At 47.0% G+C, this 27,281-nt stretch overlaps 1 protein-coding gene across 1 annotated transcript; it reads right to left on the bottom strand.

Moving 5' to 3' along the window:
* Positions 1-81: 81 nt before the first annotated feature.
* Positions 82-26,744, bottom strand: Hgtx (HGTX homeodomain transcription factor). Its single transcript, XM_076905589.1, has 4 exons — positions 25,985-26,744; positions 20,230-20,340; positions 15,227-15,435; positions 82-279 (listed from the first exon to the last, which is right to left on the bottom strand). Exons 1-4 carry the CDS (start codon positions 26,742-26,744, stop codon positions 82-84), a joined length of 1,278 nt encoding a protein of 425 aa, XP_076761704.1.
* Between the last annotated feature and the right edge of the window lie 537 nt (positions 26,745-27,281).

Consider the following 27,281-nt stretch of genomic DNA (forward strand, 5'->3'; position numbering starts at 1 on the left):
TTCACTCGTCCGCGCGAGTCTACCTAGCGAAACTTAGTTTTTTCCCTTTGCGTTCCTCCGTCGACGCTGTTTTTACACGTTCTAATGCCTGTACTGTTGCTCGAGTTCTCTTCTGAGCCTCTTGGCGGCGGTCTCGCTGTTCCCCTCGGTCTCCGCGTCGCTGCAACCGTCCTCGCCCTCGGCGACGACTCCCTCGACCTCTTCCTGCCGCCTTTTCGCCGTCGCCATCTCGGCTGCGTGCTTTTTCCGCCATTTTGTCCGCCTGTTTTGAAACCATACCTGAAATCACAAACGAATCGCGCCTTATAAGACTCGCCAACACTGGACGACCCAAAACAATCTGATCCTCAACGTCCAACTATCAGAACCAACTAAATAGAACCTAAACCAGTGGACCATCGCAAGAAATTGTTTGTCGATAAACTTGGAGACGAACGAACACCCCAGACTGTCGATACTATCAATCAACTAAGGTGTACCACCAGTGGTCTGTTAACAAACTGATCATCGAACCCTCTTGCGAAGGTACGAGCGGAATGCTGAAAAGAATCCGTGGTAGGGTCGCGACAGGGACGAATGAAACCACCTGGACGAAGGAGGACGAAGGAGGGCGAAGGAGGGCGACTTAAGGTGGCCCCGTACATCTATAAAGCTCGAAATACGCGGCAGGAGTCCGTGTCCCCACAACAATGTATTTAATTAACGTAACGGGCGTCAGGGGAGCGCGCGGGACTCGAGCGTAGCGATTGCACCCGCAAACCACCCTCTATCCGTAGCCGTGGAGCGGTCCGCGTGACCCCAACTAAACTCCACCCCCGTGGCGCCCCTCTTTTCTCGCCAATCCGCAGGCTTGTTCAATGGCCGCCAAGTCGAGAGCTTAAATTAAAGATATAAGCGGCGCCACAGCGTCGGCGTCGGCGCTCCTCCACAGCGCGGCAACCACCCCTCCCGCGCGAGGCGGTAAACGAATTAAAAAGTAAACGGCCAGCCGTAAAAGTTAATAGCTGTTCGGATGAAAATTAAAACACTCGAGGAATTAAGATAACGGAGAGAAAGGAAGCCAGACAATCTGGGTGAGATTGACTGCTGCGCGCACCGGTCGACGCGTAAAACGTCAATTCCTCTCTTTAAAACCAGCACCCCCGCTCTTCTACCCCCTTAACGCTCGGGGTTGTTTGCTTTTTTCTTTCTTCTCAGGATGTACGCGTCTTCGACCCTTTAACCGAGGGTTTGCTCGATCGTACTTAAGAAGATCCTCGTTGGAGGATCCTTGATCGATGGCGCTAGTGTTGCGCGCGTGGTTCTCAAATTGATGTCCTTCTTCGACTTGCCAAAGAGATTCTTCGAGTAGTTGAAAGTTCTGATTATCAATGGTGGAATAGTCAGGAAGATTCGAAAACGAAATTTGCGTTTCGAGGGGTCGATAGCCCGACCGCAAACCTTGACCTTTGCCCGTGGGACACGTTCCGCGCGATACACTAGATGGCAGGATAGCCGAGCCCTTCCGAAGAGCAGAGCTAAATTTCATGAAAAATTTCGTCAAATTAAAATTTCCTCTATAAAGTGAACTTTTTTTTTAGGACTGTTCTCGAGATTGGAAATGTTGGAGATGATGGACTTCGATGGGAGTCGTGTTTGAAGAATCTCCCTCCATCATTTTGTTTTTAACAAACCCTTTTTAATGAGCATTGTAATAAATGACTCCAATAAGAATCAAGATTGGATGAAAAATGTCAGTAGCAAGAGGATCCAGAAATGTTCGTACAAGTTCCTTGGAGGATAAGGAACGTTTCCAGGCGACGCGACTTAATAATTCGTCCGCGCGATTTCCGGTCGCGATATGTTGATCGGGTCATCGATCGAGCGTTTTATCGCCGGCGATAAAAGCGAAGGGAGCGCCGATAAAAAAGATAAGCGGGAGCTGGGATAGCGATGGATAAATTTTTATTACGAGCCCGCGAAGACAGCGACTCCCGTCGCCGTTGCCAATTGCACGGATTGAAAATCGTATCTCGTCGCGGAACTCGATTTTCATTCCGCGTTCCGTTCTATCGTCGTACCGTTCCCAGGGCTCTATATGCATAGTTTATAGTCGAGCAACAGCTTTTCGAATTTTATCATCCATCGTTCGGTGTGCTTTTTAAGTATCGCGTCGTTTCGTATTCGCAGGCTGGTTTACGATCACTTCCGGCACTTTCGCTTTTAAGTTGAACGCATGTTGGTCTTATTAAATAAAAAAAAAAAAAAAAAGAAAAGGGGGAACGTAATCGTAGGTAAAAGAGGAGAATATTAGAAAAAAAATTGTACGCGCGATTATTATTTTAATTGAGAGAAGAAATGATGGTTCTATTGATGAATTGTCCTTAAACGGAACGGAGATTGCCCCACCGCACCGTAAGAATTGATTTTCGGCTAACATTATGGCGGCGCACTGTTTAACCAGGAATTACCTCTAATTTAATAGACCGTAATGGGGCCAAAACGTGACGCAAGTAACCGATAATAAGCCATTAAAATCTCTCTGCGCTTTACATCGGCCTCAAATTGAACGTTAACATTAGAACAGCCAGCCGAACGGGCCCATACTAATCAGGGTGTCGCATTATTCACCAAACAGGTCCATCCACCACATTACAATAATTACCGTCGCGTATCCGCGCTAGTTACTTCGCAGTAAATATCTATATTCCTCGTATCCTCGAATGGAATTCAGGGAGTAAAAAGGAGATTAAAAAAATTGCAACAGAAACGAAAATCTGCGCCATAAAAAAATATTTCATCGAACACACGTACACACGAAATTCCATCGCGCTCGTTAAAGGCAACGCTAGGGCGTTCGCCCCCAACACATCGAGTACGTACGCACGCATACACCCTAAAAAAAAAAAAAAAAATTAGCGATCGGCCTGCTACAAATCCCGCTTAGCTTTGGTTCGGCATTTTCGGGATTTTTCTCGGCCGCGGAGGCACAGTGGCGAAATGTAAATGCGCAACGCTGGGCGTCGGACAACGTTGGGCGTCGCGTCATTCATCTTGTTTTTGAACGCGTTAGTCACGCGTTGTAAACGGGGTCCCCCTCCGACTGCAACTGTTCGATTTATTAAATCAGGATTATCTAAGCCCATTACTTTGTCCTGTAAAGCTAGATACAAAACCGCATTTATAACTGCGCAAAGCCCATACACCGTCGGGGTGTTCAGTCTCTCCCTCTCTCTCTCTCTCTCTCTCTCTCTCTCTCTCTCTTTTACCCCGATTTTCCATCCCATCCTTCGCCCCTCTGACTCCACCGCCCTTTCTCCTCCACTGTCTCTCTCTTTCTCTCCCTCCTCGTCTCCTCCTCTCCCCTATACACCTCTCCTCGTAGCAATTGTAACAGATAATAGGGACCAGTGTCTGATCTCGTTGATATTAGCGGATAATTTACTATGCGAAAGATTACAGGCGTGACTCACATCTTGATACGTTAGTTCGAAGCCAGAGAATTTGCATGGACACGCGGAGGACGCGCTGGGTCACCGTGGAGGGTCGCCAGGGGTTGCTTGCCGACTGTTTTTCGGTAATTGTGCACGCGTGCCTTAAAACGAACGGATTTTTCGACTATATAATAGAGGATTACGTTTTGGTATCGTGAGATGGTTTATTTGTGCCAGTAAAATGAGTTGGTCACTGGCCAGAAGAAATATAATTTCGCTTTTCGTATGCTTCTTTAAGTTCTAGTTACGAACGACATCGCAACATTTTTATGGGGTTGGTTATCAGTTTGAAAGCCAAGATCGATACTTCGTGACGATATAATAATTGGTCGTGATGTCACGGTTAGCAGAGGCATAGTGAAAAGGTGAACGTATTCAGTATTCATTCAGGTTTCACGACGAGGAGACACGGTCGTTCCCCGATTTCCCTTTCGACTCGAATTTTCCACCCCGTCAGGGTTCCTACCGTGTCATCCGCTCGACTTTTACTTTCTCCCCTCTTACCCTCATTCCGCTTTGCTGCGTCCGCTCTTATTATTCCTTCTGTCAATAGAACGAAACCGTCCCGGGTAACAGAAAAGCCTAACGCGATTATATTCACTGTCCTCCTTCGAATTAATGTCTACTGCCTAATTAATAATAATCTGCTGGCGTTGAAGCTCTCTGCGCGTTAACATTTCCCTCTAACGCTTTAATTTCACGTATATTGTGTAAATTATTCTATATTATATATTATATATACTTTATACAAATATAGTAGTGTCCATGACAATGCGTTAAATTTATAATACATTTAATATGATTTTTATAAAAATTGAAAAGAAAAGTAGAAATTGTTCGCTATTAATTGCTACAGATTTAATTAAACTGGACGAACATTATCAACGGGACAGTGAGAGATTCGATTGTCCATTCGATTCACTTTTCTATAAATTTATCCAGGCGCAGATCGAGCCAGCCGTAATAAACCAACTACAACGGGTTTTTATCGGTCCGCTCGGCGAGAGATTGGTTCGCATATCATTCTAAACTGCCGGATAAATTTATCGGGACGGTGGATCAATGAGGCCTTAATGAGATATATTACCAAATGAGTGTGTTTATATCGAATGCGGTCGAACCGCGGCTGGCTAAACGCCGATCATACGTATGCGATCTATAATGTTCACCGGAAATTACCATCGTTATTCCCCCGGCGAAATAAGCAATTTAACTTTTTATTTGTTATTAAACGTTCCACTGATAGTAATGGCTCTGCGCTATCACTCATCGGTGTTTTCATTGCCCCTTTAACAGCCTCGCTAATTTTAAGAGCACTTTTCATGGAAAAATAAATATCCATTTACGGTTCTCTTCTATTGACTGAACAACATTTTTCCATCGAGATGCTTCTCGTTTTTGATAGAACAATAGTAGAGTTTGCGAATGACGATTCTGATGATGGTTATTACGAAATATCCTGTAATTTGAGTAGAATAAATTTGAGAGCGTTTATGGGGGGAAATGTGCGGGTTTTGAAGAAAGAAACGGAAATTTGTTCTCATTTTTTGAAGGACAATAGTAGAGTTTGCTGACGATTCTGATGATGATCATTATGAAATATCCCGTAATTTGAATAGAATAAATTGGAGAGCGTTTATGAGGGGGAAATGTGCGGGTTTTAAAGAAAGAAACGTGGAAGAGTAGGAAAACGAAATTCAGCCAGGGTGGCTGCTTAATGACGCGTGGAAAGTCATGTGTGACATTCACTCGCGGACCATTTCCGCGTCATTGAGTACGCTTATCATTCAAATGGTTACCCGTCTCATTGACACGTCGATAAATTTTTAGGGTTCCCGGTGCATTCGCGGAAAACGGAGTCGAAGACCTGTCGGGGGATCATGGCTCGAGTGCTGCTTCCGCTCTAGGATCCGGAGAACCATGAGTGAGTGCCTTTTCTATGTTCACTTGCTTTTTAATTTCATTTATTCTCGATATAAACCATTTGTCGCACGATATCGCAAAATTTTGAATGATCTCCAAATCTTCGCATACTCGTTCTCTTTGGGGGGTGACTTTAACGCGACGTCCATTTTTCCACGCAATAAAATTAAAGCAATAATCAAAGATGCGGACATAAAGAAAGTTCAGCATTTCTCTAAGAATGAAAGAAGAAAAAATCATCACTTTTCTTGGTACTCCTCTTGGAATTAAGAAAGTAGAATCAAAAGAACCCCAGAAGACACACCTTTGGCCGCCATTATGGGCATGCGTCGCGGTGAAATCAAGGCACAGCCGCTCGATCTTAACCCCGAATTCGACGGGGGTGGGTGTCGTCTTTTTTTGCAAATGAAAAAGAGCAGAGGGGGTTGGTGGTAACGGGTTTCGAGGAGACCCGATGGTGGGAGACGAAAGAGTGAGAGGAGGGTGCCGTAAAGCTGGGCTGTTTCCCAGTTGCCGTCGGTCGCGAAATTTGATTCCGAAATAAAAATAGAATATTGGGGATAACGCGAATCGGTGAAGCCATTTGATCTTCGAGTGAGGCGGAATGGTCGGTTTGGGTTCGAGAGGGGTTTGGGCGGCCGAGGGACGCCGTGGGGGTGGGGGTGTGTGTGGAAACATATCGATATGGGGAAGCGGTACGAGAACGGAATACAGAGGAGCGCATTATCGCCAACAGCCAACTACCCTCTGCCATTCTCGCGGATCGCATTACTTATTATTTGAAGAAACATTCTGCTCCAAGCACTTTGTAATATTACGAGAAATTACTTTGGACCGATTGATTCCGACAGATTACGATCCGGCCGTTTTCGAGACTTTTGGCAGTGAGCAGGATCTCGATCCGCGATCTAGATCCCGCCGATTTTTTGATAGCTGGATAAAACATGCGATAACTGCCTTTGGACACGCGATTAAGGGGATGAAAAAATTGAGACTACCCTTCCGTGACACGATCTTGGTACAATCGTATTAGAGGGATGATTATGGTCTTATTCTACTGTGAAAAAACTTGGTACAGTTTCAATATTGGTGCCAGTATAAGGACTCAATGGAAACTTGGACGTTGGAAGTTCGAATAGCTGTGTGCCCCAGTATAGTGTACCTAAGCTTGATGTTTGGTAGTTGGAGGGTTCGATGGGTCTGCGATAGGGGTTTAATTAGTCCTCGTGTATAAAATTCTCGATCGAACGTAAAGGTTCTGATGCACTGCGATAATTGTGATCGACAAGGTGAAAAAAGAATGATTCATTCGTTTGTTGTGCAACAGTTTTCGTTTTGTAATAAGTGTAAGTGTAAGAGTAAAGTTAATCGAACGAAACGCGACGCGGGGGGTTGTTTCAATTCACTCGGACGCCGGTGTCGTAACGCGAAAAGGGCCGAAAGTCAATTAAATAATCCCCGTCCGTTGAGAAGTAGTCGGATCAGTGGAAATCTTATTGATCACATCTGCGATGCTGTGTCCTCCTTTGTTTCCTAAGCGGCGCACTGATCTCTGCAGGCTGAATGAATTATGGGGGCAGGGGAATATTAATACGTGTGTACAGTGATACAGATACATTCATCAAATTTGATCAAGGAAACACTCGAGGGTGTTACACGGGATTAGTCCGCGTCTCCCCTTCATAGAAGCCCGATTTCGATCAGACGGATTTTTAGCCTCGCCCATCCCTGGCGAACGCTTTTCCTTTTTTTATCTCCTTCCTCTTTTTTCCCTCTTTCTCCATTTTTATTTTCGTCTGGCGCGGTTCAAGGGAAAATTGAACAAGGGTTTATGACCGTGGCAAGATCGTATCGCGAAATAATCAGCCATGCGTATTCTGTATTCGATATTCGTCAACGGTATGGCACGTCGGAGGAATCGTAGATATTGGGGATTCAATATCAAGGTGTGATCCGTTTTTTTTTATGTCTTTGCTTCTAATAATCATCGTGACGAACGATCTGCTAGTTTTTATAAAGAAGAAACAAGAATCTATCCAAGAACAAGTTACATCGAAACACAATTCCAAACACAATAACATCCATACACATTCAGAACAACACCTGTCCGCAGGATGACGTTCATTGGCCTGAACGCGTACGAAAGAAATATCGTCGTCGATCCGCACAATTACCCTCGACATAAACCGGAAGAACGGCTCGCGGCTGTACCGGATATAATATCCTGCGGGGGTGTGAAAACCCCCAATTCGATGGAGCAGGGTTCCTGGAAGGCAACGCCACGGACACGACCGTTCTAGGCGCGAAATAAAGTCTCGGGTTATCGACAAAGGCCCCGAGAGCAAGCTAAAACAGGCAACCAAGAGAAAGAGAGAGAGAGAGAGAGAGAGAGAGAGAGAGAGAGGGAGCGAGAAAGGGCACAAGCTCGTGGAATCGAGCATTATGGAGTCAAGTACATGTGGGCCAATTTCGAGGGTACGAGCTGTGGGAGGTGAATGAAGGGAACGCCGCCTGCTGCCGTGATTTATCACGCCATGCCATGCCGCGCCGTACATACATACACCACCATGATGATACATGGTGGAGGAAAAGCGGGTAGGAGGCTTTCGCTCGTACTAATTGACGTCATCGATATTGGTATCCGTCGACGAGCAGATTACTCCGCCGTAAACAACTTCACCCCTCCGTGCTTCCGCCGCCACCGTTCCTGCAGCCTAACCCGGCATCCCGTCCTCTCCTGTCGTTCCACCGGGACGGGGTGCACCACCGCCCGCCACTTTACTACCACCACCACCGCGTAAACACCATCTAAGCCCTCGTTCCTTCCGCGCGGTTCTACCCTCGCTGCTATTTATCCCTAACCCCCCCTCCACCGTTCTCATCCCGCGTTGCAACCCCACCACGATGCGTCGCGCTTTATCCCCACCGTGTCCTGGATCTCCCTACCACAGGGCCTTTTTCACTCTGAACGCTCGCTACTCTGTCAATCATCCCTCACGAGCGCGCAACGACGCTTTTCCACTCGAACGAATAGCACGATTATGCGCGCAATTTCGAAAAAGCTACTACCATCAACGTTCGCAGTTTGAGGAATTTTTTAAATGCTACTTTGCTGCAGAATGTCTGCATGTTCCATTTGAACGAGAGTAGAGAGAGGGCATTTTTGGAATAACTAGCGCGTAGAATGGAATTGTTTATACAGCAACGTTCTACTATTGCAGAAGGGATTCGAAGATTCAACCCCACCGCGTACACCGCTACAGTAGACTTGCACGCAAGTGTGGCACCCGCTACCCCGCTGACGACGCTCCATCGTACGAGCACTTCAACTTGTTACCCCATCTCCAGCTATCCCTCTCTTCCTGTTCTCCAACCACCCTCAACCAAAGGACGTCTCACTTCTTCGTCTCGTTCACCCCTGTGATCAACGCGCTGATACGCCTACGAGCGCGTTAGGGTGTCACGCTCTTTAACTCGCAAATGCTTCGTTCACTTTGCCGTATTAGATTCTAATAGGGGACGCGCACCACTCTGATCATTCGTTTAGTTCTGAATCCAAGTGTAACTGAGACTCGTCTCTCTTCAACGTTCTCTTCTCGCATAACTCTGTCGTCTGTCATCCACCACCCCCAGGAAACCCGTCTACCGCAGTGGTGGCAGCTCTGTCGTCGCACTTTGCTCGCTGTTCGCTTCGTCGAGCCGGCTAACTAAATCATGCGACGGATATCGTTGGCAATTTGAACGGCTGCTCGCGTAATAGTCTTAACAGCAGCCTCTCGTTCGATTCCAATGCGCTAGATGGGCGAGACGCAGCGGTGTCTCGCGATGATTGCCACGGACGTTGGGGGTAGTTCGCGTTGCTCGCGACCAGAATTGATCCTCCTCGTGATGCAAACGCGCGGATAGTGGGTTCGAGAGATTGATCGGCCGCCGTTTTCGGACGATTCCGCTTTTGCTCCGAATCGGTTTTGTTTCGACGATGTCGGGTCAACCCGTGGCTATCGGTATTTTAGGCATTTGCATTCCGCAGGGGACCGCGTGAACCGTGAATCCTCCATTTTTGCCAAACCTGCGTACGATGTAGTTTCGAAGGAACGTTTCGCGCGTATTTTCCCGTATCTTATCGAGGGGTCGAGAACAGCTCACAGAATCGAGAAATGGAGTATCCTCGTGAGGTACGCGAGTGCGATTAAATTTGTTTTTTTTTTTCTGATAATAAAATAAAATCTGTGGATAGCTCCTTATCTGCGCTGTTCGACGACGTGTAATAAAGCAATCCGTGCCGGGAAATGGAAGCAAATTCGAATACAGAGGGAGTAACGAGAGAACCGAATTCTGGCAACGGTTCCGGTTACCGAAGTAGAACAAATTGGCAAAGTGATACCTTTCTACTAAATTGAAGACACTTAAGCGATGACCGGGTATAACGGGCCGCGGTAAAAGCACTTGGGCACGATTTTTTGGAGTCATCGTTAAGGGCTGGCATTGCAACCCGGCTGGCAATAAATAATAGAAAGCAATTCTGATGTTGTCCCGACATTAATCTTTTGCACAACGGCGTACGAACGTTGGCGTGGTCGCGCAGAGAGTTTAACGTGTGTTTGGTTAAAAACAAAAGCAAAAAAAAGAATGAAAAAAAAATCGTGGGTGGATGGCGGGGGGTGAAAAAGGCGGGGGCGGCTGAAGGACGCGTATCGGCGGGATACACGTTTCGAAAACGAAAAAGTGATAAATCTGGAAATGTGGAATGACAGAACACATATATCTTCGTTGGGCGGAACTAGCGAATCCCTATATGCCGTACTAATCCTTTTCCGATACTGAAAAAATGATAAATCTCGGATGTAAAACCACGAACGGAGGGTATCGATTTTGTATACAGGGCGATCCGTAAGTGAGCCATAAGGAGTTTAACGTTTAAGCTCGCGCGCGAATCGTATAAACGATGTATTTGCCCAACGGACGATCCCTGATTCCCTAACGATACAAAACATCGTGTTTCGCCTTAAAAAAGAGTAAAAGTAAATAGATACGAACGAAACGTACAGCGTATAAAAAAAATTCATCTTTTACACTCTCTAAATATCGAACTACATTAACTTTAGAACAATCGTTCCTCGTCGAACCTAAAATTCTGCTACGAATTACTGTACAGATTTTCGAGAAGAGAAAAAGAGTGTATAGAGTTACAAAATGGTTGGCCGTGTAGGATCGTGCAGAAAAAAATTGTCCAAGCGCTCCTACGGAGGGAGTACATCCGCGATTTGCATAAATTGAGAAAGAAGAAGTAGCGGAGGTAGGGAAGCAGCCGTTTAATCAGATCACGCGCAAACGTTTCACGTAAATTTCATTGCTGAATATACTTCATAAATTCACGTTCATCCGGGACGCATGATATTAATTCGACGGCAAGCTTTCTGCAAATAATATAATGATTGATATATGGCCGCGTCGAGCGGGATAAGTTTATTACGCGATGGTCCGCGCCGGTACGCGCGCGCCCAGCAAATAATTTCGCGCGAAATAATGCAAATGTTTATAAATGCAATTCCCTTTAATCCCGGTCCCTTTAGTCGCGAGCGTTTGTCAATGATGAACAGGTTTGTCGTCGCGCGAGATCATTTTTAGGCTCCTAGAGACTTCAACGCATGATCGCGTTACGATCACGCACGTGTATACACATATATATACAGAGAGAACGTTCTCTAGAACTGTGAACAGGAGTCGGAACCAAGAAATATTTTAATTAGTGGATACGAGCTATTTTTTAATGTTTTCTGTTATTAAAAAAATATTCTCTACCTTTCTCAAGTTATATCTGTTTTTTTTTGTCAAACGAGATCGTTTGTTTTTGAGAAAGCACCACTTTCCTCTCGAAGATCGTTCGACTCTTTTTCTTTCGTCTATTCGACGGAACTTGGACGCGTTTAACGATAACGGGGACAATAAATTGCTGTTATCTGCCAGCTGACATCGCGGAAAGCAGAAAGCAAGAATGTAATACGCGGCACATGATCGTAACGCCAGGGTAAACGAGCAAAGTTCGCGACGAAAGACTGTTCCGGTAGTGTATCAAACGGGAGAACCTCGCTTTTCTTTTTTCCCCGCAACGGAAGGTTCCATCCCGTCACTTCTCCAATCCCAACAGCTCGCCAATCGAGCCACCCTTAAAATACACGAAGAATCCCTTAAAAGCGTTTAGCATCCTAACATTCAAGATTCCTCCACCGTGTATTCCATTGCGTTTGATCGTACATTACCTGCCTCGGCTTGTATCCGATAAGTATTCACTCTGAATCATGGTCCTCGACATCCCCCACCCCTGGAAACTCGAAAACTCGAGCGAGACCGCAGCAACGCGTAAGCATCAGCCCGTAACATCGCAACAACGCCTATCCAGAGCAATCGATGCCTCTGAATCAGCGACTCCGTCCCAGGGTCGGGTATATATTGTCGTAATATTTCGGGAAACGCGCGGCACAGGTCCGCGCGGATCCACCCGGCAATCTCGCTCACCCCCCGCCCCCTAAAGATGGCATATACGCGGAGGTGAATCGCCTCTTGCCGAGGAAATCCGAGGTAATTGAATGCTAACCCTCCCTCCTTCCTCACCGTGCGATCCCAGCTCGAACCCACCCCTTGGATATCATCCGCGAGGAGAGAGAGAGCGAGAGAGAGAGAGAGAGAGAGAGAGAGAGAGAGAGGGAGCGAGTAGATGGGCGGAGGGTGAATCCCCGTGCGTTCATCCCCCTTGGCCTCATCACTCACCGACACAGACTTGTAGCTTTCAATAAAAATGTAAATATGGCGGCGTAGAACGAGCCAATGACAGCGCTACATCGACGGACGGTTACGCGACACACGCACGAACGGGCACACGCGCGAAGGAGCCCACGGAGGAGGGTTGGAAGGGTGGAAACTTGCCGGAGGAGAAAGACAAGGCTCTTTTGGGGGGCGGCTGAGGCTTCGCGAACGGAGGCTAGGACCGCGCGCGCGAGGGTCGAAGATGGCGAACCCAGAGGTGGAACGGGACAGAACCGTTTCAGCAGTGGAGGCTGGTGTCGAGTGCTGTCGGAGTTCTCTCCCGTGGAACTCTCTGCGAGCACGAGTAGTACAGATGTAGCCTGAGAGGCGGGAGTAAAAGTGGAGGCCCGTCGGAGGAGCTTCCACCTCCTATTGGGGATCCTGGGGAAAGGAGTGGAGGAGGGTTCGCGAGGGGGTTTGAGGCGGTTGGGTGCGCTCGAGGATATGGGAGATAGGTAATGGGGGCTTTGACGGGGTAGGGAGGCTCGACGGGGGTGGGGGTAGGGTGAGGGTTGGAAAAGATGGAGAGAAATAGGCGGATAGACAGAGAGAACGGTGAAAAAAGAGGGAGAGCCACGGGTGGGAGGTAGAAACGGTGACGCTTGGCTGTCGTCACCTAGAGAACACGGTTCCCTCGTTCGTCTTTGTTGCTCGCGCGCCGTTTCCGTTGGGCCGCGCCAGGCACGAGGGAGAGAAGACAGAAGGGAGAGGATGACGCAGGTGCCGCAAAGCTTGACACGTCTCCGGCTGTTTTGTCACCTTCTTTTATCCTTCGAACTTTTTACAAGCCGCCTCGTTAGAAGCTTGCTCGCGGCGTTGATGGAGTAAGCCGCTGGTGAACAAATGCGTTTTAAAATTACGCCAACGAAACCGGTGGGGCTGGCCCGGAGAGTGGAGAACGGCTGAAAGCTGACGCGCGCAACCCCCATTTCCACACTCGCGGCGGTACGGTTCTTTCCTGGGGATTACGGGATCCGTTCCCGGATCTGTTTTAATTTTGTCTTTCCGTTTCTTCGATTGGCCTCTTTTTTTCCTCTTTTTTTTTCAACCTCGCATCGCGTCGAAACACCCCTAGTGGAACAGGTACACAAATTTGCGAAAATTTCGTTGGACTTGCAGATAAGCGTCCCCTCACCTTGTCGCGTTCGCACACTCTTTCCTTCTTACTTTCGTCAGACCTCTGGATACTTTTTCGTCTAATGATTAACGAGACAACGGGAACGGAATAATCTATGATTCATAGGTTATCGCCGTGTGTAATGACAAATTCAACACCTGATTTGCGACCGTGCACGTCCTAATACATCATCCAGAATTAACGACGCGAGAATCGAACAGTATATACCAATGTATCCCATATTAGAGTATTAAAAACGAGAAAAATACGCGCGCGAGAGTAACGGAGCGGGAGGGGGCGGGAATAATTATTTCTATAGAGCACGTCCGCTCTGTCCGAGAGATCCTGTCCGGCAAAAAGGTGTGCCGGTCATTAAAACGGATGATTTTTCGAGGTTGTAATCCGCGCTTAAAACAATTAATCCGACAAGGAAATATTAAACGATGGCGGCGCGTTAAAAACACCGTCAGTTTAAGTTGATTTTACTTTTTATCGCAACGGTGAACCCCGCCCCGCCCGTCCGTTCCATCATTCACGGATTAATATCGGGAGCCGGACGGAAACGCTTAAACTGTTATGAATTTTTATTAACCCATCTACATCTGTTACTCATAATTAGCCCGGGGCGCCCGGTTTAAATCATCCGGACGTTTTTATCGGGGATTAGCGTAAAGTTTATTAAAAGCGCCGTGCAAACGCCGCATCCTAGCGATGCTTCCGCGTCTAATTTCGCTCGGACCAATCTACGCCCTTTTCTTTCCCTCCGATACCTCTCCCTGCTCTCTTCTTCTCATCTCCAGCGCCAGACTTAAAAAAAACTGAAATCGTTGGCAAACATTCGGTAAAATTTGAGAGAAGGATTCAGCACAGACACTCTTAGGTGCCATTCTCAAGAGCTACGCTATTATATATCAGACTCGATACCAATATCTCCAGTTAAACCAATGAACATATCAACATAATTAGTTATCCGCTAGTGATATTCTCTAATGTACCAAGTAATCATCCTGGTATACTAATCTTCCCTCCAGATATCCTGTTAGTCGGTTTCCAACTTCTTATAGAAATATGTATATATATATATATATATAACAACCAGTAACCATTTCCACCCTCACGAATGGAGCCATCGTATAATTGATTTCCTGTTCGCTAAATTCTCTGAAGTACCAAGGAACCGAAGGTCTGAATGCACCCATCTCGTCACCCAACAGCCCAATACCGAGCTTCGCAACCCCTCTCGAACAAGCAAACGCAAGACGATCGCGCTCTAGTCATTGCTTAGTGATTGAAAACGTAAAAAAGCCCGCGGACGACGAAAACGAGATGGAAGAAGAACCTCTGGAGGGCTTACCTTGACTTCTCAAGGTCTCAATGCACCTCTCTCGTCACCCAACAGTTCAATACCAAGCTTCGCAACCCCTCTCGAACGAGTGAACGCAAGACGATCGCGCTCTAGTCATTGCTTAGTAATTGAAAACGTAAAAAAGCCCGCGAACGACGAAAACGAGATGGAAGAAGAACCTCTGGAGGGCTTACCTTGACTTCTCAAGGTCTCAATGCACCTCTCTCGTCACCCAACAGCTCAATACCAAGCTTCGCAACCCCTCTCGAACGAGTGAACGCAAGACGATCGCGCTCTAGTCATTGCTTAGTAATTGAAAACGTAAAAAAGCCCGCGAACGACGAAAACGAGATGGAAGAAGAACCTCTGGAGGGCTTACCTTGACTTCTCAAGGTCTCAATGCACCTCTCTCGTCACCCAACAGCTCAATACCAAGCTTCGCAACCCCTCTCGAACGAGCGAACGCAATACGATCGCGCTCTAGTCATTGTTTAGCGACTGGAAACGTAAAAAAGCCCGCGAACGATGAAAACGAGATGGAAGAAGAATCTCTGGAGGGCTTACCTTGACTTGGGACTCCGACATGCCGAGGGCGTAGGCCAATTTGGCCCGCTCAGGGCCCGCTAGGTACTTGGTCTGCTCGAACGTTTTCTCGAGGGCGAAGATTTGCTGGCCGCTGAACGTCGGCCTGGTGTGCTTCTTCTTGCCGCCCTCGTGCTCGCCTGCGCCGCCAGTGCCTGTCATCGTTTGCTGACAACCCAGCTGTTGCGACACTGTAACATCGATATCTTCCAGGGATTCTCCTCGTCGCTCTAATAACAGGCCACCCCAACGCGGGCCCCGTTATTTCTATTCATCCGTGGCCGTGGGAGAGGAAGGGGGTGAAAAAAAAGGTCCCGGCCACTCGACACATCCGGTGCACTGGAGCGTGGCGGGACTCGATTGTTTTAGCAAGAGAGTATGAACGTTGGCTTTTTTTTCTTGTTGGATTTCGACGTTAACGCGGAGACTGGATTGGATTTTAGAAACGTTTCATTTCGAGACGGTGGATCCTGGGTTGTTCGAGGATTTGGTCGGTTTTTAACCCTTAGAGTGCTGAATACGCCAGCGTGATCGCTGTGGACGGAATACTTTTTCGCTAGACTGAATTTTATTGAGCAACTGTTCATGAAAGAGACGACTGTTGTCGTCGAGACGAGACATTATTGGCATTTGTTTATTGCTGTTACTAAGGAACGCATTTAGATTTATCCCATACACGCGTAATGGTATTACTTCTGCATAGGTGCTTGGAACAATTGACAATCGCATATATGCGTCCTTAGACAGACGCGTATATGCGTCTATAGCACTCTAAGGGTTAAATTGGGCAATTTGAATTGGGATCTCAGATTTTGTTACCAAACGTGAAACAGGGAGCGAATGGACGTGGGGTTGAGATTTGGTGTTACCACTTTGCGAGAAATTTAAGTAGTACAGACACGCATATATCGGACATGAGATTGATCGTGAAATTTTGAGTTCTGAATTTAATGATTTTGGATACTGTTCTCTGTGTTGGTCGAACGGTAACACGATTGCGAAACTTGTGGAACCAATGGTAGTCGCGCGCCCTTTTACCAAGCAATTAATCTTCATCAATTTTGCGTCATTCTTCTTGCCATCGGCCGCGCGTTTCGCTCGGACAATTTACATAGGCTATCGATAATTGCGTCATAAATTTACATCTCGTTACGCGCCGAAAATGTTCTGTACGACACATCTATTAAAAACCATCGAATTATTCGACGATAACACATCATGATTCGAACCTTTTGCGGCAGCCGGTTTAACTCGCGACTTCATCAACATCGAGATCGGTTACCAATTATAATAACGAATATTACGAGAGTATGTCGCGTCTAAAGTCTCTACGAAATAATAACCAGGTGCTCTTACAATTATTTGAAAGAAAAGTCTCAAGAGTGTGTTTGAGGAATCTATCATTGTAATGGAGAAACTATATCGTTTTTATGAGATCGCAGTGTCACGTTAAACGTAACCGTGACATCGCTTGATCGCCCTTGCGAAGGCAAAAAAGGGGAGATTACAGTTTAATTTGACGGAAATCACACGTTCAAGGGTCAAACACTTGTGCGATAGACCGCAATGATGGCGTCTCGAGGGCTGCCGGCACGTGGCCGCCACGTGAGTTTAGCGTTCCGCAAATAGGCTGACTTTGTTATCGTTATCCTTGCCTTCACGGCTGATCCCTGCTCGCTCCTGCAGCGATACAAGATCCTCCGGAACAGATAGCGCCGCGGAATGGAACGGCACGTGACAGAGGGGGTGAAATTGGGGTGGCATTATCGCGGCGCGAACATGTTCACCGACGATCCACCACGAAAAACCGCGATTAGCATGTGCCTTGGGCCCTTCGACTGGCATAGCGAGCTAACAGTCCGGAAAATTAGGGGAAAACAGCGCGGTTCTCCAGTTATTAATATGGCACGAATATTAATAGAAAATAGTCTCTTCAGGGGGCTGATTCGAACGTTAATTGCTTGGTTATGGGGTTTAGTATAGTGAGTGATATATGTCCAGTTGATCGTCGAACACCTGTGTCCCATACAATTTTACTATTCGAAATGATAGTAATTACACATTTCTCTAATTTGGAAAATAAAAAAAGAAACCAGCATGCGGAATTAAATTCGATCTGCTGCACCAGATAGGGTGTAATATTCTTATAGTAATTAATAATAAGGATATAATATATCCGCGTCAGAGTTTCAGACGTACAATTATCAGAATTTACTGTGACACCCCCCCCCCCAGCTACCCCTCGCAAACGGGCGGAAAATCAATCTTGCCTAGAGTTGACAGGGCGGCAAGGCTGACGCGCATAAATTTCCGCAAAAAGCACGGACTTATCGAATTACCGGGCACGGAAAGTTGCGCGGCGCGAGTTTACGCAGTTTCTAAGTAGATGAATAGGGGATACCGCGTGAAACGTGTAGCGCTCGATCGCGGCAGAGGGTGGAGAGTGCGGTAAGCAGCTCATTAGAACCCTCCCCGCCGACTGGCCATTATTGCCTCGTTCCGTATTCCGTTACAAATTGCTTTATTAAATTAAAGTCCCACAACCCATACTGTTGTGACGACCCCACGCCCCTTTCCCTTTCTCGACGCTTCATCCCCCTGTTTACCCCCCGTTTTCTCGTATCGCCCCCCATCGGCCCATGTGCCGCGCGCGTAAACGCCTCTGACCGCGCGCCAACGCAACTTCTCTTATCCCTGCGCTCTTCTTAATTACCCCCGTTCAATTTCACCTTCTTCCACCGTTCTTATAACAGACGCACAAATGGATTTAAAGAGATTTGTTGCCCGCTATCATTACGAAAGCATTTACATTTTTTCACGAGGAGGGTTAACGATTAAAATTAGTTCAAAATTTCGCGTAAACGAAGTTACATTTCTTTGCACTAACTTCAAGTAACAGCATCGACGCGACAATGCAAAGATCGTATACGCGACGTTGCAACCCTGCTATAGAACGCGACCACCCCCGTCAGTTGCGTCAATTCGAACCGTCCAAGTATTTAATAAAACGCTGAAACCGTTCCCGTGGTTCGCATAAACCATGTCCCGCGACGATCGTTCGGAGCCGCCTCGCGAGGCCCATGCAGCCGATCGACCTTAACAACCCCGGAATATAAAGCGCGCGGTATCGGGTGGTATAGTATATCGGTGGCATAAGTCAGTCAGCTCGTAGGAGAGAGAGTGATACGCTCGCCGCGAGTGGCGAAGAGGCGGAGAGGGTTAGGATACACCGCGCAGTTAAAATATTGCCGGAGTTATTCACGTGAGTGTGGAAAGCGGAGGGGTCCGCAGGCCTCGCTGGGACACGAGGGGTTGATATTGAATATGATATTCCGGATACAGACGCCGCGGCGCGCGGACCACGGCCCAACCCTCTTATATTCGTCCCGCAGTGACATCCGTGGCCGAGCACGGCGCTGAAACAACACACGCTCGCTGGTCCACGCCCTTCCACGCGTCCCTGCGTACTTACATGCCAGTATCCCCATCTCGTCACCCTCCTCGCCTACCCTCTTTCTCGAGACCTCTCTCAGCCAGCGTCGTCCTGTTCCATCGTACGCTCTCTGGCGTCCTCCTCCTGCTCTTCTTCCTTCCGTGGAACAGTCCGTGCCCCGGCAGCAGTGGGTTTTGCAGTGGGTGTGCGCGTGTCCCGGCACATGTGCCACCCTGACGGAGCTGATGTATGCTCTCCCGTAAGGGGATGCCACCGTTCCCTCTTTCTCTCTCTCTCGCTCTTGCTCTTTTCGCCGCCTACAACGACGACGACGACGCGTCACGTGTTCTTTCACTTTGTTTGTGATTTTTTTGCGGCGCCCTTAATCGCTTTTACAAATCGCTGGGGCCGCCGCATGCGGAACCGATGCGCGGAGAGAAACGGAACCCTCCCAGAGACGATGCTTGCGAGAGCGGTGACTTTGAGGGGGTGGGTTTCTTCTGAAGGAGTCTTGAGAATCGAGCTTTCGTTTTGTTGGGATTTTATGCGTTATTGCTGCGTTGATTGCACTTTTATTCTACTTTTTCTATGTGGTTCGAGTATGGGGTGCAACTACCCCCTTTTGAAGTATTGTATTTTCGTGTCGAATAAGGATTGGATAGGAGTAGATCTTTTGAGAATTGTCAATGTTCCTGTTTGTTGTAATTGATGTCAGGTTGTCTGATTTTGTTTTTCAACTGTAAGATCCACGGTGAAGGGAATTTATGGTGGACAGATTCCGTGGTTTTGTCAAATCGTTCGTCCTCAATCTTTTTCAAGCTTTTTTTTTTACCCACGAAACATGTGTTTTCTTAGATCTGTGGAGCGGTATTTAGCGTGGCTCGACGACACGTGTTTTTTCGCTTCGGTCAACCGATTTCCTCGCCGCAAAGGCAAACACGAGCAGCTGTCAAATCTGTACTAATATCGGTGGAAACGAAATATCCCGTGGGCAGAAAAATAGCTCGGCCCCTCCCGTTGCTACGGATCGGTGTTTTGAATCCAATCTTTCTCAGTTCAACCTTCTCGTTTTTTTCTCCCCCTTTTTCTCTTTATTTTGACTCTTTATTTCAGTGACGATCCTTACGTAAAGATAAATATTATTTAGTCGATTCCAGTTACGATATATATAATGGAACAAACTTAGACCACGAAAGACGAGAGATTGATTCATAAAAAATAATTTTTCACTTTGTAACAAAAGGTAGAAATGAAAATTCAAGAATAGAGGGTAGAACTGTGCAACAGTTAATTCGTTTGAAAAATGGGACGCCTCTTTTCCTCTTTAAAAACTCGAAACGTATTGGTTGAAACTCAAGAAGGCTATTTCCACGAAATTACTTTCAACTGGACATATCTCACTCACTGTTCCATGCACCAGAGTCTCTCATAGCCCGAAATTCTTTTTGCCGTCCTATTTACAAACGTCACTCGCAATCTCTGTTCTAATACGTCCGAGTGAAGTATATCTCCGCGGTGGAACGCGAAATGCGGCGGCGGAAAGGAAACTTACGTGTGTGTAGTCTTGCCCGCCATGCCAGGGGATCACTGACTAATCCCTGAAGACCCGGCCAATAGACAGCAGGATGCCGTGGCTCTGTTCTTTGTTGAAATTGCCCGATACCTGCATTCAAAGCAAACACACCATGAATATACGCCTGTATAAGTGTTCTCTCCTCTCACGCACGCCTTCTACATTTCCTTTACCCTCTCCTACCATTCCCTGACGTGTTATTTTTCACGCCAAATATTATGTAGCTCGATCTGTCATCGATCAAAAAATTAACAGCTATAAATGAACGACTGTAGCGTGTGTTCGTATTTCAGCAATGATTATACCTTTGAGTATGCGATAATAATTTCGCGTATCGCGTTGATTTATGCAGCCGAATGGGGTGACAATATGACGCGAAGAAAGCGCGGAAAGTAACGTTATTTGTATCCCCTTCACGGGTTCACTATATCTTTCAAAGAGATCGTGCCAGCGCTGGAGAACCGCAACGCGACGCGTGTGGCCACGAACAATCCAATCGCAAGAGAGGTTTCCAGCCTGGCAAAAACCGGCCAGCCCCTGCTACGAACCTATCGCGAAAATTACAACGCTATTTTGCATTATTCATGGCTGAAAAACGTCCCACAGAATCCACATTCAGATCCACTAATTAAATCTTTGCTCCATCGCCAGTGGAGGGCAATCAAACAACAGCGAACGATAAGCGTATCCGTATTCTGTATCGTCGTGGTCGTACGCTTCAGGTTCGGTCCTGCTGAACATATTTTGATCCAACTTTCTCGCTCGATACTGAAAGTGCAGTTGAAAAGTTGGATTCTGTTGCGACGCGAAACGTGTCAAACGACCAAGTACAGTTAAGACCCAGAGCGACCATAATTGCTACTATGTAGCAATTACGTGGCCCTTTACAAATTGCCCCTGCGCTTAACGTCCGGTTTATATCAGGTTTATAAAAGCCCGGTCGGTAATATTGTTGCGTTGCCAGTTGTTAATCGCGGCGCTCGTACGATTCGAAGAAAAGCGCGGCCTTTTCTTTTTCTCTTTTCTCTCACGAAACCACCTCGAGTTAGCCGTCCACCAATAAAACGTTATTCCCCGTTTTTAGTGTTCCACCGAGCGGCGCGTCGCTCTTGGGAGCGTTTTCGAAACGCAACGCGAGAGAAAGAGATACGACCGTTACCCCTTTTGTCCGCTACGTTGAAATCAAATAAAATTTATTGGACCGTAAACGGGGGCGATGCTGCGTGCTCATCAACAAAAATATTCGTGATCGGTGCCGTAACAGCGACGGATCGCTCCTCGAACGGTGGACCAACCGATTTTAATTGAACGTCCAACAGGGATTTTTATAGTACCGTGGATTTAAGTCCGCTGGGATAAGTCGAGTCGTTCGATCGAGATTCAGCGGTTCGCCCAAATAAACGCGAGTCTGTCCGCAAGGTATCCACCTCGCGAATCCTCGAACATGAAATTTCCAAGCGTCTCTCGAACGATCTTGGAAAATATTCATAGTCCCCTACCTAGAGTCGGACACGAGCTGTTAGAGGCGAGCGTTCACTTTGGACGCTCGAGACGCTCCTCTCGGTACTCTGCCTTTGATCAGAGACGACGTGGGATTAAAACGTAGACACGGCGCGGCCGTGGGCGCGTGAAACGGTGGTGAATTATCGCGAAAGCAGATGCAGCCACGGCGGAAGCTGAGAGGAGGCTGAATGAACCGCACGGGGCGCGTATCGAACCTGCGCATTCCGTATTGCGCGACATGCATTGCTCGCCCATTTTACTCGGGGGCGGGATACATGTTTATACAGCGTGCACCATGAAAAGCGTACTAGTTACGGTTCACGCCGCGACGGGGAACGAGAATTATTAGTTACCGGAAGTGGGCGTGCTTTTTTTCCTTTTTCCATCCTCCAACCACCCCACGCCAAGTCGTCCGTTCCTATTCGACTTCTATGGCAACGATTTTTCTCGCCTGAAGAAGCTTACCTTCTCCCGGCGTCTGTACATTTTTATGGTGACGCATTTATTATATCCCAGAGGACTTAAGTGTGGGACCTAAGTAGGTTTTGAAAGGGTTTTTCGGCGAGTAGTGGGGGGCGGCCTCAGAAGTGAAGATTATACGGTAAGAATGAGAGATTGATTTGTGACTTTTGGAACGAATTTTGAATAGAGTTGTACAGGGCGATACAAAAGCAATGGTGTCTGGAATGTACGTCGTTTTCTGAGATTGCAGAGATTTCTGATAGAGTTACGTGGGATAATTTCAAATAAATAGTCGTACAGGACGATTCAACGATAGCCTTTGCAACGATGGTTCTATTCTTCTACAAATTTAATCGGTACTACGGCAACAGAGTAATTAATGTACATTGATACAGATGACTGATGCTTTCACTTGAAGTATAATTAAACTAGCTCAGCAGTCTGAAGGATACTAATTTCCGATCGCTAATCACCCTAAGTGTACCAACATTTAATCGCCATCGTCTACGTTGCCTCGAGCTCTGCATAAATTTCGATTATTTTACGAAATTTCGATAAATTCGAACTTGCATTACTTCCTTGCAATTTACAGCAATTATTTTCAATTTAGATTCGCGTAGATTCTTCCATCGCGCAATCTAAGAGTTGGAACCACGCAAGGGCGTAGATTTAGCCGTACAGTTCGCTCGAGAGTTTGACTAGAATGTGAAGCACCCGATTTCAAGTCATTAGGCGCACGTTTCTGAACCAGATTCCCTTCAGACCTTTCCTCTGGTATAAACAGTTCGTAAAGATTCCTCCAATACCTCTCGCTACGTGTTTGGCATTGATTCCATATTTTAGAAAGATGCAGATGTTACATAAAGTATTTCAGACAGTGCGACGCGCGAGAAACGTGCACTACAATGTCGTGAATTGTTTAAGTACACGGTTTAGCAGAGAACCAAAGGTCTCTGGCGAAAAAGCCATCCGACGACACGGAGTAACGCGGTTGAGCAACACTGTAGACACTATAAAATTGTTTTCCTTCCAATAAAAGAAGAAATCCTCAGCGTGGCACCCGTAAAAGCTACCGTGGGGTCCCGAAAGAATCTTTCGCGATTTATACCCGGCCGCTGTGCTACTTTTGCCCGGTGGCGGACGTTCAAATATCTCCAGGAATCGTTCCCATAATTCGCTGTAATGGAACCCGGCTATAGTTTAAAAAGACCGCGTTCCGCTGGCGCGAACAATGTTTAAGATCCTCCGTTTCACCCCTCTCGAGCGTTTTTTATGCCCCCCGCTCGTTACTCCGACGCAATCTCTTTTTACAATACCATCGCGCGTAACACTCGATATGTTTTAACTAGGAAACGAATTGCCCCTTTTCTCGATCATTTTTAATATCAATCTGTCATTTTTTGATGCAGATTTGATTGGATATATGAATTTTTTACCATCTTTGGTCGCTGGATTTCACTTGAAATATTTTTGTCACATACTGTGTAAAGTAAAAATGAATTTGATTGTCTGCATCGTCTTCAGAAATGATCTTAACGAGATTCTGTGATAGGTTTGAAAGACACGAACGCAGCAATTCAATGGTCCCTAAAATCTGACCTTGTCCGCGGTACCACGAGCCTAATTCGTGAGCTCGTGAACCCCGATCACGTGCCACCCTCGTTCATAAAATGTGTTTAGTATTTCTATGCGGCTCTTGACTGGCGTGCTTTTAAATTTACGATGCGCCTCGCGTGCGTTCGCCAGCGATATCATTAATAATGAAAGTATGGGACCGCGATGAACCCTTCTGTGCCATCGAACACCCCCGATTCTCACGATTCTGAGTCCTGACTTCACATATATCCACGTTCAATTAAATGTTCAACTCTCGAAAGCACTTTGGGACGTTCGAGATTCGATTCTTCGAGTTCTGCTTTGAAATTACATCGTCAAATCACTTTCACTTATACTCTGAAGCGTCTGAAGATACTAAAAGAAATTCAAATTCAAATTTTTTTAAGTTCCACTTGGTTCGTGGTGTCTTTCAGCGTAAGAAGACAATGGAGCAATTGATTTGCTCAAGAGTTAGCTTAGCCACGATTAAAATCCTTGGCCAAGTCGGCCACCGTCGTCAGGTGGTTAACCCAAAATACGCTAACTTCGGTTCACGCGTTTATCTAATTCGGTTAGACGGGTTTACACAGTGGGATCGACTTTCGTCCCTTGAAACTCGAGAGACCACGAGTTTCGACTATTTTCTACATTGTGAAACCATGCGAGAAGTATTTTCCTCGTGAAATTTAAACAATTATTTTTGTAGAAATGCACAATGCATATTTTCATTTATAATTGATAAGTCTTTATTTTTTTTTTTAATTAAAATCCCTTGATTTTTTGGGTCCTTGAACGGGTGATTTAAATTTTCGAATTCATGACGATCATCGATAGCAACGATTCGCGTTCGCTGGGGGTGAAATTGTACGAAATTCACTTTCAGCTTGGTCGACAACGCGACACGGGCAGCGCCGTAAATAATTGCCGCTTTAATCATTTTAAATGCACGGATAATCTGGGATCAAGTTCAAGATAGAGCCCCCGGACAGATACAGATTATGCTCGTCGCACAGGGCGGAACAATGTTTGCGCAAGACATATTTAATTTCCTCTGAAACAATCGAGTAAACATTTACGATGATAAAAAACGAATCTCGACTCTCCGCGTTTTAATTGAAATTATCGAAGCAAACATCTCCTTGTGGATTTACGAGAGCGTACAGAACAATGTTATAGTAATAGAAAGGGTAGGAACAATTTAAGTGTAACGTAACTCCGAATGAAATAATTTTTTTTCATATTTTATCATTGAGAAACGTGACGCTTTTTAATGGAATGGAAAATGAAGTAGAATAACGAAATTCGTTACTCTGGAAATCGATCGATTTTAAGCTGGATAGAATATCGCGTGAATTTATAATATTATATGCGAACGAGGATCATTTTTATTCTTCGATTGTCTACACGTTCGATTATACCGTCGGTCAAATTGCAAATCTGGAGCTGGCCGTGCTTTTTATTTCGTTGAAATTAATTCATACGAAATTAATGCCCGCGCACGCGTGGTAGTTGTATAAATTGGGATAAAAGCCATCCTTCGATCAAACTCTTGCCGATTATTGTCGAAAATTAGGGACGTTATCATTCTGTTCCCTCTCACCTTCTTGTTCGCCAATCTTTCCATTCTAACTTTTACAAATTTCGCATGTTTCTTGTATTCCACACATTCTTGCCTCGTATGTTCTCCAGATCACACAAAATTTCAATCGCAATCCTCAATTCATACTTTTTACCCTCCCACAAACCTAACCGACAACCCTTACCAATTAATTCATAGAATCTCAGAATCACCATCTACTAAACATCAAAGAAACATCAAATATACCTACAATCATTCATCTACCTCCTCAGTACCAATTAAACAATCTACCACCCTCTATACAAAACCCACATCTGTCCCACACCTAACAACCCCAACCCCCAATTCCTCTCAATTAACCTTCCTCTCAGAATTCCGAAAATACTTCTAAGCGACCACTCGAAATACTATCAGAATAGCTACGAACACATTCATAGTCCCTAGTTCCCTCTCGCACGCTTTTATATCTCCGCCTCCGATAAACCTGAACCTCGTCGTCCGTTTCAACGCCAACCACCGCGGTCCTCGAACTCAGAGACACGATCTACGCGCGAATTCAACTCGAAATGGGGAAGAAAACTGGAGGATACGAACCAGAGGAGGCGGTGAATCCCGCGTGCATGCCGTACCGCGAGGCAGTCATGTGTTGCGGGTGCGGCGTCGGCTGTAGCGCGGCGTGTGCCGCGGAGACGGGCGCTTGGGGATGCGTCGCCGCCGGTCGCGACAGTATCGTGTCGATGCCGTGCGGGTTGCTCCCGACGGAGGTGATGGACGTCGCTGGACTGTGCTTCCCGCTGCCCGTGGGCGAGGCTTGCCCCTGGGTGATCGTCGAGAGCGGCACGTTGATCCTGGGCAACTGAATCCCCGCTGTCTGTTGCTGCTGATGGTGATGGGGTTGCTGTTGTTGCTGTTGCTGTTGGTGTTGTTGCTGCTGGTGCTGTTGATGGTGGCTCCTCTCGGCCATCGAGTGGAGGGCGGCCAGCGGCTGGCTGGCCAGCATGCTGCCGCCGGCTGCGCTCAAGTTGAGGAATTGGAGAACGTGCGGTGCGGCTGCTGCATGGAAGTCGTGCAACCAAGGCGGCCTTGGCGGCGGCGAGTGGCTCGACGCTGGTGGCGGCGAACACGAGCCCAGAGATGAACCTGCCGACGAACTCCTGTCGCCCTCCAAGTGGCTGTTCCGTCTGTGAGCGTCGCTCAGCGACGACATGTTCTCGCCTGGCTGGGCCTCTGGGCTGGATCGCGACTGCAACTCCGAGCAGGCCTCACCAACGGCGTCGTTGCAGCTCTTGTTGTTATTGTTGTTGTTGCTGTTGGCGGCGGCGTTGTTGTTGTTGTTGGTCAGAGAACACACCATCTCGCACCACGCATAGTTCGGCAATGAGCGGAAAATGTCGGCCGGGACGGAGACCGGGTGACGACGGATGGACACGGGGGTCGTTGGGTATGGGACTCGTTCACTTGTATCCGCGGTCACTGGTATGTACACTGGTCATGCTCACTCACAAGGGACCCCGTTGGCAGTTTGGCTGTTTTCACTGTCGATCACTGTGCTTCCTATCCATCTTGTCTTCTCGCGAACCTTTTATCCCAAGTCTCGCGATGTGTACTTTAGAAAAGAACGCGCAGCTTCTCGGGTCCTTGGATCTCTCTGAACATCTATCCAATCGTCGATCGATCGACTGGCTCGCGAATGAGATTGCCAGACAGGTATACACACGAGCGCGAATGCGACCACGTCCGTCAGTGTCGTGTGTAGAGTAACGAGCGTCCGAGACGCATCCTTGGGATTCGATTCAGACGGCTGGCAATGAAACGGTAATCCCGGGAACCCCGAGACCTCCTTCGAAATCGATCCGTGGACGAAACTGAAAGAAACACGAACACGTCGGTG

This window comes from Xylocopa sonorina, chromosome 12, assembly GCF_050948175.1.
Source record: "Xylocopa sonorina isolate GNS202 chromosome 12, iyXylSono1_principal, whole genome shotgun sequence".
Classification (NCBI taxonomy): domain Eukaryota; kingdom Metazoa; phylum Arthropoda; class Insecta; order Hymenoptera; family Apidae; genus Xylocopa; species Xylocopa sonorina.